An 11694-nucleotide genomic window follows, 5' to 3' on the forward strand; every position below is an offset into this window, starting at 1 on the left:
GCTGCAGAGGATAAGTTCATTAGAGTTACCAGACTCAGAAATTGCAGCCCAAATAAATGCTTCACTGAGTTCAAGTAACAGACAAATCTCAACATCAACTGTTCAGAGGAGACTGCGTGAATCAGGCCTTCATGGTCGAATTGCTGCAAAGAAACCTCTACTAAAGGACACCAATAAGAAGAAGACCTGCTTGGGCCAAGAAACACAAGCAATGTACATTAGACCGGTGGAAATCTGTCCTTTGGTCTGATGAGTCCAAATTTGAGATTTTTGGTTCTAACTGCCGTGTCTTTGTGAGATGCAGAGTAGGTGAACGGATGATCTGTTTGAGAGAATGCCAAGAGTGTTCAAAGCTGTCATCAAGGCAAAGGGTGGCTACTTTGAACAATCTAAAATATATTTTGATTTGTTTAGCACTTTTTTCATTACTACATGATTCCACATGTCTAATTTCATAGTTTTGATGTCTTGACTATTATTCTACAATGTAGAAAATAGTAAAAATAAAGAAAATCCCTTGAATGAGTAGGTGTGTCCAAACTTTTGACTGGTGCTGTACATTCAAACAGGCTTTCTCACTACCCTGGAAGTGCTAGGTTTGATTGAATAGGACTGTAAGATCACTCACATAACACATAATGTCACGCAAATCTCAAGACGTTTACACTTCATAAGGGAAGGCACTGGTGGTCACTGGTAGTGTAAAAAGGCACTGGCGGTGTTCCATGTAAACCTCTCCATCATGCCTGTCTCTTCAGCAGGTGGAGCGGTATGGATGCCCTCTCTCCAGAGAACACATACACCGTGTCCAGACCCATCTACTCCAACCCCATGTTTGAGGAGGACAACGAGAGGCATGCTCGGGAGGAGAGGACCCTGAGGGAGAGATTCAGCCGCTCCTGTGGGTCAGTTTGGACAAGGTTTTAATAGTCTTACTGAAGGAAGACAGTCTGTGAGAAGTGAGTCTGTCTCTCTGTCTCTGTCTCTGTCTTTGTCTGTATCTATGCTGACTGCAGTATGTGTTTTTTCCCATGCAGCTGCTCAGGTAGGCAGGCCCTGAAGGTGGTGAAAGGTGTCTTTCCTGTCATTGACTGGCTCTCCAGATATCCAATCAGAGAGTGGCTTCCCAGTGATGTCATCTCTGGTGTTAGCACTGGTCTGGTGTGCAGCTTACAAGGTGTGTGTCCCAGTTTTCTCTAAACCGACTGTAGAGTCCACAAATAGCAACGTTTTGATTATCAAGTGTGACCAAATTGAGTTCTTTCCTCACTATTGTAATCACCCGTGGCAAGCAGCTTTGAACAATTTCATGCTTAATAAGTTTTGTTTAGTGCTCTTTGAAATAACATGTTGTTGAAACTGAAAGTCATCAATCTTAGCAGAGTAAACATGACAGACTGCAGTTGCCCCTCCTCAATTGTCATACAGACGTGAGAACACAAACACTGCTAATTTCATGTGGTTTATTTCCTTGTGTCTCTCAGGCCTGGCCTATGCCCTGCTTGTGTCTGTGGCTCCAGTCTATGGACTCTACTCCGCCTTCTTCCCCATCCTCACCTACTTCCTGCTGGGCACCTCCAGACACATCTCTGTGGGTAGGGCCCGCCCCTCAAACTGACTGACACCTGGACTGACCATTGACCAATGACTAATGAACTCATCCATCTCCTATGATTGGATGTTTAATGTAACAATGTATTTACAAAGTTGGCATCAATTACATGTGCACTTACCAGGTCTCTCCCTTGCATGTTCTCCACCCCTCAGGTCCCTTCCCTGTCACCTGTCTAATGGTGGGCTCCATCGTGTTGACCCTCGCCCCCGATGATCACTTCCTGCTTCCTGTGAATGGCACTGGTGTGAATGGAACAGGGGCTGATGGGATTGTGGTGGATGTGGAGGCCATGGAGGCCCAGAGGATCATGGTGGCGTCCTCCATGACTGTGCTGGTCGGGCTGTTCCAGGTAATTATTGAGTTAAAGACACAATACAAAGAGGAAGACACATTGATGTCCCACAATGATCTGATATCATGCTGTTCATATCAGTGGTGGAAAAAGTACCCAATTGTCATACTTCAGTAAAAGTATGACTCAAGTAAAAGTGAAAGTCATCCAGTAAAATACTACTTGAGTAAAAGTCTAAAAGTATTTGGTTTGAAATAATAAATAAAATGTAATTGCTAAAATATTCTTAAGTATCAAAAGTAAAAGTATAAATCATTTCAAATTCCTTATATTAAGCAAATCAGACGGCACCATTTTCTTGTTTTGTTGTTCATTTATGGATAGCCAGGGGCACTCTCCAACACTCAGACATAATTTACAAACGAAGCATTTGTGTTTAGTGAGTCCGTGAGATCAGAGGCAGTAGAGATGACCAGGGATGTTCTCTTGATAAGTGCGTGAAGTGGACCATTTTCCTGTCCTGCTAAGCATTCAAAATGTAACGAGTACTTTTGGGTTTCAGAGAAAATGTATGCAGTAAAAAGTGCAATATTTTCTTTAGGAATGTAGTGAAATAAAATTAAAAGTTGTCAAAAATATAAATAGTTAAGTACAGATACCCCAAAATACTACTTAAGTAGTACTTTAATTTATTTTTACTTAAGTACTTTACACTACTGGTTGATATTACTATTAGGCCTTGAGGACCTACTCTGGGCCCTTATAGCCTTTAACTTGGATCCAGAGTTTTTGCTGGTCAAGTCATGTCGTCTGGAAAAACTCTGAGCCTAAAATGATCAGTGATGTACAGGTCAGGTGGTGCAAAAGGGGCTACTGTATCTCCATGGTGACCAGGTGTGTCTCCCATACAGGTGGTTATGGGGCTGCTCCAGGTGGGCTTCCTGGTCCGTTACCTGTCAGACCCCCTGGTGGGCGGCTTCACCACTGCCGCTGCCTTCCACGTCCTCATCTCTCAGCTGAAGATTGTCCTCTCCGTCCCCACTAACAACCACAATGGCTGCTTCTCCATCCTCTACGTGAGTGTCTAATACTCTAATACACACTGTAGAAGGACATCTGTCTAGATCCCTTTTGATAGGCTGTTAGTGTCTGAGAATTAATTCAGAAGAAATCATTCTAGAATTTTCTTTCCATCAAATAACACATGGTTATTGACAAAATAACAATAACATAGCTTTCTATTTAGTGGTCATCCTATACAACTAGGCTAATTTGAAGGCCTACTTTGCATTAAACAAAATGCACATCTCAGGGATAGAGTCAGAGATGTTAAAGATCACCAAATATGACAAAGTCTTCTGTTTAGACGCTCATCGACGTGTTTACCAACATCAGACAGACCAACATGGCTGACCTGGTCTCTGGGCTGCTCACCATTGTCATTGTCATGGCTGTAAAAGAGGTCAACACCAAATTCCGGCACCAGATTCCCGTCCCCATCCCCATCGAAGTGATTGTGGTAGGAAATGGAATGGCTCACAGTCAACATTTGATAATAATGATTAGTGTTTGAGATTCTATGAAATGCAGAATATCTAAACATGTTAAAGTGCCTACGGAGAATTCTGAAGATATTATGGGCTGCTATTAATGGGGTGTTTTTGGAACTTCACCACTAAGTTACACCATTTTATTTATTCAACAATGCTAATTATGTAATATTGCTAAACTATTCCTTTTAAAATCAAGTGATAAAATAACTATAACCTAAAGATGAAATTACTGTATATGTATCCACTGTGTCTCATATGTGTGTGTTACATGTGTGATACATGTTTGTGTGCAGTAACTCATCATGTGTATCTCCTTGTCTCACCTCTCCTGTGTCCCACTTTCTCTAAACCCCCCCCCCCCCCCCCCTCTCCCAGACCGTGGTTGCCACTGGGATCTCCTACGCCACGGAGCTGGAGTCGCACTACGGCGCCAGCATTGTGCACAGCATCCCCAGGGGGTGAGAGCCCTTCCTGTGGCACTTCCTGTTTCCTGTCCCCACAGCAGAGGATGTTCTGGAGTTTTTTATTGACAGACTTAGAATCTTACGGTCATCTTCGTTAAGTCATTCAGCAGGCACTGTCCAAACCTGACCGCCTTGGCTTGTAGTGTTACCGCCAGAGTATTAAGAAATGGTTCCAACAATAATATTGACAAATGGTATGGAGAAACTGTCCCAACAATACCAAACATCATTGAAATACTATTTAAACAACAATATGAGTTAAATTCAGTTAAATTGGCTACTGTACACTTCCTAAATCAAATACAATATCAAAACTGCAACCACAAAAATATGATGTTTTCCCATGTAACTTATGAGGGGTTTGTCCCACAGGTTTGCTCCAGCTCAGCCTCCAAACACAGAGCTGCTGTGGAACATTCTGGGCTCCAGTTTCTCTACAGCAGTAGTGAGCTATGCAGTGGCTGTCTCTGTGGCCAAGGTCTATGCTGCAAAACACGACTACACCATCGACGGCAATCAGGTGTGTGTGTGTGTGTTCCAAATTTCCTGCCAATCAAGTTCTTTCCCCTAGCAGGATTTCTCTCACGCTGTGGAAATCGACCTGTGGTGTGAGAATGTCTATAACCAAGAGTTTAATATGACCTTTCCAAATTCTCTCTGAAACAATGTGAGCATTGTGGCCAAAATCAATTTTTTGGAGTCACTCCAGACAAACACACACATAGTCAGGACACCAGTAAAACACTGTGTTGGTATTGATAGCACCACTCAAATGCTTCATTCAATGGGTTTACAGCAACTCAACACTCCCAACCAAAACCGGATTTGTATATTGCAAATTAGCACCAACGCAAATGTTTTCTAAATCAGGCCCTAGTCTCTATGACATCACAGCAGAGCACAGGTACAGATTGCAGATTGACACTGGTTTCTCAGCTGTAACGTGTGCGATGCTCCATGTAGAATTTGCAGTAGATTGACCAGGCTCTCTCCCTGTGTGCCCTAGGAGCTGATAGCGTTTGGGTTCAGTAATGTGTTCTGTGGCTGCTTCTCCGGCTTTGTGGCAAGCACTGCACTGTCCCGCACCGCTGTACAGGAGAGCACCGGAGGCAAGAGTCAGGTACACTATACAGTACTTATAGGCAAGGAAAATACACACACACAATCACTGGTGCCGTTACAAACGTGTGTGCTATTCCTACAGGTGGCTGGTATAATCTCAGCTGTGATGGTAATGATTGTGATCCTGGCTCTGGGGCACCTCTTGGAACCTCTGCAGAAGGTGAGGAAAGGGCTTCCAAGCTGTATAATAGGTCTAATCATCAACCACTACAATGACAATGCAGAGTGTGAAATGGGATTGCTGTAGACTATCTAACACACTGATCCAGCTCTTTATTGGTCCCACAGTCAGTTCTGGCAGCCATTGTCATCGCCAACCTGAAGGGAATGTTCATGCAGGTGACAGAAGTGCCCACACTGTGGAGACAGAACAGAGCAGATTGTGTGAGTAATACTGACACTCAGCAACACTGTAGATCCCCATCCACATTCAATCACCTGAAGGAAATGACATGAAAGCATGATAAACTTGGTGTACATGGAATATTTAATCACTGGCAGTAAAGATACCGTAGATTGTGTTGATGACACCCAATCCACTGTATTTCACTTCAATGTAACAATTGTACTTTCTCTGCTGGATCTCATCATAAGTTAAAGCTGAAACCTGTTATTTTCGCAGTTCATCTGGCTGGCGACCTGCCTGGCTTCTGTGGTGTTGGGACTGGACGTGGGACTGCTGGCTGGCCTGGTGTTTGAGATGGGAACTGTGGTGGTCAGGACACAGTTGTGAGTAACACCTACAGCACTTAACACACTACATAGTACCAATCCCATACATTACTAGATGCATTCTGTGAAGGCCTAGATTACATGTAATATTTTGATGTAGATATTGTTGTGTACACTACAGTATTTGCCCTGTAATATAAACCCATTAACACTAAATCAGAAGATCAAAATATTTTCCTGGCTCGAGTGTTTGACCACGTGCTCTTTACCGCTGTGTATCTAGATAAGAGTATATAAACATCAGTCAGTGAAACTATGAGTAACACTGAGCAGGCCTCTTCTGTAATCAAAGGCTATTAGAATGGCTTTGAAGTCTTCAGCTCATGTTACTAGACATGACAACCTTCCCAAACCCACTGATGTATAATATCAGACAAATAAGCATAAAGAATAACAACAAAGATATTCTATGATTCATATGGTTGATGTGTCCTAGTTTAAACTGTTGTTATTTATATTTTCTGTCTACAAAATAGAAATGATTAGGATGGCACTAAGAAAAATATGTTTTATTATATTTTATTTATAAACAATATATTTTCCTCTTCATCCATAGTCCTGCATGCTCTACACTTGGAAACATACCCGGCACAAACATATACAGGAACATGAAAGACTACAAGAATGTAAGACATCTGATATGTTTGAACTCTAATTAATATATAACAGAAATGGATGCCAGAAATAAATGCAATAATGAGGCCTTTCCCTGTCAGATTGCAGAAGTTCCCGGAATTAAGATTTTTAAGTGCAACGCTCCCATCTACTTTGCCAACATTGACTACTTCAAAGAGCGATTGAGAGCCACGGTGAGTGAGCTCATTATATTTCTCCTTGACATTGTATAGATTGTGGATAGGCCTTATCATTCTACAAGCAGGCAGGAGGGAAAGTTAGTTGCATTTGACCTTTGACCTACAGGTGGGGTTTGACTCTGTCAGAGTGTTCAAGAAGAGGAATAAGGCCCTCAAGAAGATTCACAAACTCATAAAGAAAGGGAAACTGAGGGCAACAGAGGTACGATACAGTCTGATTATTGATAACATTCATCTGTTCAGCTCAGAATCTTTTGCAACAGGGAATTTCCATCTTTCAGGATTTTATGATTGGTTGTGGAAATACATTTGATTGATTGATTGATTGGTTGAACCTCCATTCCCCCAGACAGGGGAGGTGGTATCCGAGGTCTCCCTGGGTGTCGACAACAAGGGCTTCGAGAGCGAGCGGGAGTCCGGGCAGGTGGAGGATGGGGATTGGCCTGTGCCAGAGGTGGAGGTCCGTGTGGATTGGGCCTTGGAGCTGCCAGTCAGAGTGTCGGTACCTAAGGTCCAGATCCACAGCCTGGTTCTGGACTTCTCAGCCGTGTCCTTCCTAGACGTGGTGGCCGTCAAGTCCCTCAGGCTGGTAAGTCTGACTCTACTACTAGTACTATCCATATGATATTCTATAGAATAGACTACAGTTCATTCAAAAACAAAAGATCCCTTACTACAGTGTTATAGTGAGTCATCTTTCTGACATCATTTGAGCTAGTGATCTACTGTATGAGCTTGTCAGTGCCCCAGCTCATGACAATGCACAAATGACACGACTAAAGGAACAAAAACCCTCTGTATGGTTCAGAGGCGGTCGGTGACGTTTAAGATGAGGGAGGACTATTATTTTTTTAATGAGCATGGCCTTATTTCTATTACAGCATATTGGATGACTGTCATTCATTTTCCATTCACCCAGTTCAATGTAACATCAATAGGTTTAGGCTACATGATACTCACATTTTCCCTATACCCATCATGATGTTGCTACAACCTAGTCTATGAATGAAAGTTTACAACGTAGGTGCACAGGTCGAGAGAAGAATTAGAGACAGACAGTGACATATTCAATACTGCATCGCACACTCTTGCATGCATCTAACTGATCTAGGATATAATCATTAGTCCAACAGTTGCAAACGAGAGTTTCTTTTGGACAAATTCAGTTATGTTTATCCCGTTTCGTTCTGTTTGCTCCCATTTAAGAAATGTTTTTCAACAGAATCGGTGGAATGAATACACCCCTGATCACATGCAAAAACAGTTCACTTTTATAGCAGACACATACAAACAGCATGATAATTTTGGCCATTGTATAATTCCTTCTCACATCTACATCCTCCTCTCACCTTTTCCCTTCGCTTGTGGACTTCAGTGGACAACACATCAGCTGACTGTGACCAGGCAAAAAAAAACTTTCCAAGCCAAACCTTCATATCATAACCGTTAACCATTACACACAGTCTACATCATTGTCACCATATTAGCTAACATCATAGTCAACATAGCTACTAGTACTAACGTGTTAGTAAACCCGCTACAATCATGCAGTACAGTGTACAGTCAGCAAGCAGTTTAGCGGTTACACCAACTGGCCCCGGTGGCAATAAATTCAGTGTTGGATAGCCATAGCCAGCTAGCTAACATAGCATCCCTCTCAGTATGAGCCAAGTGTTTGAGTAGGCTAAACTAGCCAGCTGCATTCGCTAGCTAAGTGAAAGTGAAAACAAAATACAACAAAATATTCCTATCTCTCTCTCTCTCTCTCTCGATTCTCCTTCATTTTTAAATAAATAAATTTGTTCAAAACTGTTCAACTTTATCTCTCTTTGACTACTCTTTGAGTCATTTTATGCATTGCAGTGCTAGCTAGCTGTAGCTTATGCTTTCAGTACTAGATTCATTCTCTGATCCTTTGATTGGGTGGACAACATGTCAGTTCATGCTGCAAGAGCTCTGATAGGTTGGAGGACATCCTCCGGAAGTTCTCATAACCACGGGAAGTAGTTTGGGGGGTGCTGGAAATTTATATTAATATAAATAAATACAAATCTGATTTTTCAGGGGGTGCTGCAGCACCCTCAGCACCCCTAATTCCCACGGCTATGGTCATAATGACTGTGTAAGTCTATGGAAGGGGGTGAGAACCATGAGCCTCCTAGGTTTTGTATTAAAGTCAATGTACCCAGAGGAGGACAGAAACTAGCTGTCTTCCGGCTCCACCATTGTGCTACCCTACAGAGTGCTGTTGAGGCTACTGTAGACCTTCATTGCAAAACAGTGTGTTTTAATAAATGATTTGGTGACGTGAATATATTTAGTATAGTTGTATCTAAAAATGCTAACTTTTTTTGTTTGTTATGATGGTCCTCCCCTTCTTCCTCTGAGGAGCCTCCACTGGAATGGTTCAACAACCTCAGAATACTAATTTAAATTATGCCCTGTGGCTGCTCTGTTTACTGTAGCAATCTCAGGGCGCAGGAATGCACTTCATCAGAGGGTTTGTGTGTTTAGTGATATCAGAGCTTATCCTTGTGAGATAAATGGCCTGGTGTCACACTAATCTATCCCCCTCTGTCCTCTACAGGTCATTAAAGAGTTCCTACGCATCGGAGTCAATGTCTACATCGCAGGCTGTGACGGTACTGTTTGGGATAGAAGAATACAGTATATGTCACTATTTAAATCTTGAGCATAGTAAGCAGTGTTATCAGGACAGTGCTATCACTTTATTACAAATAATTATGCTGTGAAATGTTGGTTCAATGCTGCCAAGTTGATTAGAATTAACTAAAAGCAGATTTTACTATCAAAATGTCTATGTCATAATAATGGTTGTGTTTTGTTGGCATGCTTGGAGGTTCACATTCTGATAACTGGTGGAGTCTGTACCAGTCTGTTTCAGCACTAGACAGCTTTGCCTTCTGCACTGGGTTCTTTGCTGTTGTTATTGCTCTCTCTAACCGGCATCTAACACTTCAGATGAAATCGTACAGAAAATGGAAGCCTTGGCCTTCTTCGACGAGGAGGTTACACGAGATCTCCTCTTTCTCTCTGTCCACGACGCCATCCTCTTCATCAAACTGGAGACAGCCAATGGGAGCATGCAGGATGCCATGGTTGAGGGGGTGAGGGCCTCGGAAAGCGGTGGTTTATTCTCTGATTTGAGTTGATGCTCAAACAACTGAGTAAAGACTGTATTAACCTTGCCATCCTGTCTTTGTCTGTGACCAGCTTTCTCTAATGCAGGATTGCAAGGAGCCACCGCCTTTCACTGAGGAAGAGGACCTGATTGAGACCTACGACAACCAGCATAGAGTGAGAACTATTTTCATCACTCCATTCTCTTTTATTGTCAATCGCATCAGAATGTTTGACAGCCATAAGATTGTCCGCTATTCATCCGAGTCTCTCTGCTCATCCATAGGCAATCCATGGACTCTCCAACTAACACAGAGACGCAGAAGAGCTGACCATGTATCTGTGTTCTCTGTGAACAGAGGATCAACCAGTATACATTACTTTCCATAAGGGACCACGGTCAAATCAGGGGACACTGACGATGGATTTCCCCCAGACTACAGCTCTAACTCAGGGGAGGGTACACTTAGCCAACTGAGTGTAACTTTGGACTTTGGAGTGGACTAAGAGGGTGATTTGAAGCAGCCGATCATTGATATCTCTCTTTAACAACCATAATGTATCTTAATTATATCAATTAATAATAAACTAATTTAGATGTATTTATTTATATTATTCTAAACTCTCTGCTATGTCAAGGCCCTTCTCCTTTACAAGTGTACTAATATCAATAGGGATGAACTACAACAGGAGTTAGGCATGTCCTTTTCCTTGTGCGCAATTAGACAACAGGACCATTGTTTGTGTTTGTGTCGAGGGCTTTCAGAAGAACAAATGCATAAATACAAAAGTCCTGCTCATCCGTGCAGCCGCAGTTGATCTGTGTTATAAACACTCAGTTTCCTCCCTCCCGAGATGAGCACTCCCATGGGGTGGAAGGGACATCGGAGGACCTCAGCTGAACCTGGAGGAGGGAAGCAGAGACACTTCTGTTTTATTTGTGACCTACTTAGTTAAATGGAGTCCAGAAACAAGAGTGGTACTACATCCCAGATCCCTTCACAGACTTCTTCTCCTCGACCCATCCACTGCACAGGAAGTGATGTCATACAGGAAGATTTGAAGTGTGTTTAAACAAAGATTGTCCATTTATTGACAAGATATTAGAGTGACTGCTCTACCAATGGAAATACATGTCCTCAAAGACGGAAGGCAGGCGGAAGGCGGCGAGATCAGGTGAGATTCTAGCCAATGAGAGAGCAGATACGCGTGTGAACAACAGGCCATAGAGATAGATAGAGGACTCATCTTTGTATCTGTGCCATTATAGCGTCTGTACCAGCATTGGCAGCGCCATTGAAGCTATCTCAATTTTAAAGTAGTCAGTGTTTTTCTTTTTCATTAGCTGATTTCTCCCGACTCATTGCCTGAGGACTCAAACTGAATTATTCTGCTGCTCTATCATTCGCTACATACTTCAGTCTGAGACTGCCATCATTGAAGTCGTTTGTGGTGATGTCAAAATGTGGGGTGTTGTACAAAACAAAGTCATCCGCGATTGGATCATCTCTAACCAAGCGTAGTATCAAAGCCAATGACAAATTTTCAAACGCCGCTTTATCCTCGTGTGTTCTGGCTCTGGGCCAACCCATCGGTTTCTGGGACCAATCAGATGGTCTAGAACGGATTTCCATTCTAGAAATCGTCGGGGAGTTACTTAGATCCAGACTCATTGCAGAGAAGGAACTAACATCTGTGGGCATGGAGTAAGCGTTTTGCTGGAGCAAGGAGTTTGGGTAGCCAGGCAACCCAACTCATAGGAATCCCCACCCAGTTGATTATTTTTAAATGGTGAAAGCCCTCAATGGCAATGTCCATGCTAAAATGGGTTATATCCATGATGAGTCTATCTATCTCTATGACAACAGGCACAACTCCGATATAAAGTGTTGGTTTTGGGGAACTTGCATTCGTAACAACCTAACCATTACAAAACGTATATTCAATCAAATAAGCCTCA

General features: G+C 42.6%; 1 protein-coding gene across 1 annotated transcript; it reads left to right on the forward strand.

Moving 5' to 3' along the window:
- The first annotated feature begins 765 nt into the window (after positions 1-765).
- Positions 766-11529, forward strand: LOC121555205 (pendrin-like). Its single transcript, XM_045213569.1, has 20 exons — positions 766-905; positions 1038-1177; positions 1485-1595; positions 1768-1964; positions 2819-2983; positions 3274-3426; positions 3836-3918; positions 4297-4444; positions 4931-5044; positions 5129-5206; positions 5335-5430; positions 5669-5775; positions 6335-6404; positions 6495-6587; positions 6700-6795; positions 6943-7182; positions 9181-9235; positions 9576-9721; positions 9828-9911; positions 10021-11529. Exons 1-20 carry the CDS (start codon positions 772-774, stop codon positions 10042-10044), a joined length of 2334 nt encoding a protein of 777 aa, XP_045069504.1. The 5' UTR covers positions 766-771; the 3' UTR covers positions 10045-11529.
- Positions 11530-11694: the final 165 nt, after the last annotated feature.

This window comes from Coregonus clupeaformis, unplaced genomic scaffold (genome assembly GCF_020615455.1).
Source record: "Coregonus clupeaformis isolate EN_2021a unplaced genomic scaffold, ASM2061545v1 scaf0124, whole genome shotgun sequence".
NCBI classification, from domain to species: domain Eukaryota; kingdom Metazoa; phylum Chordata; class Actinopteri; order Salmoniformes; family Salmonidae; genus Coregonus; species Coregonus clupeaformis.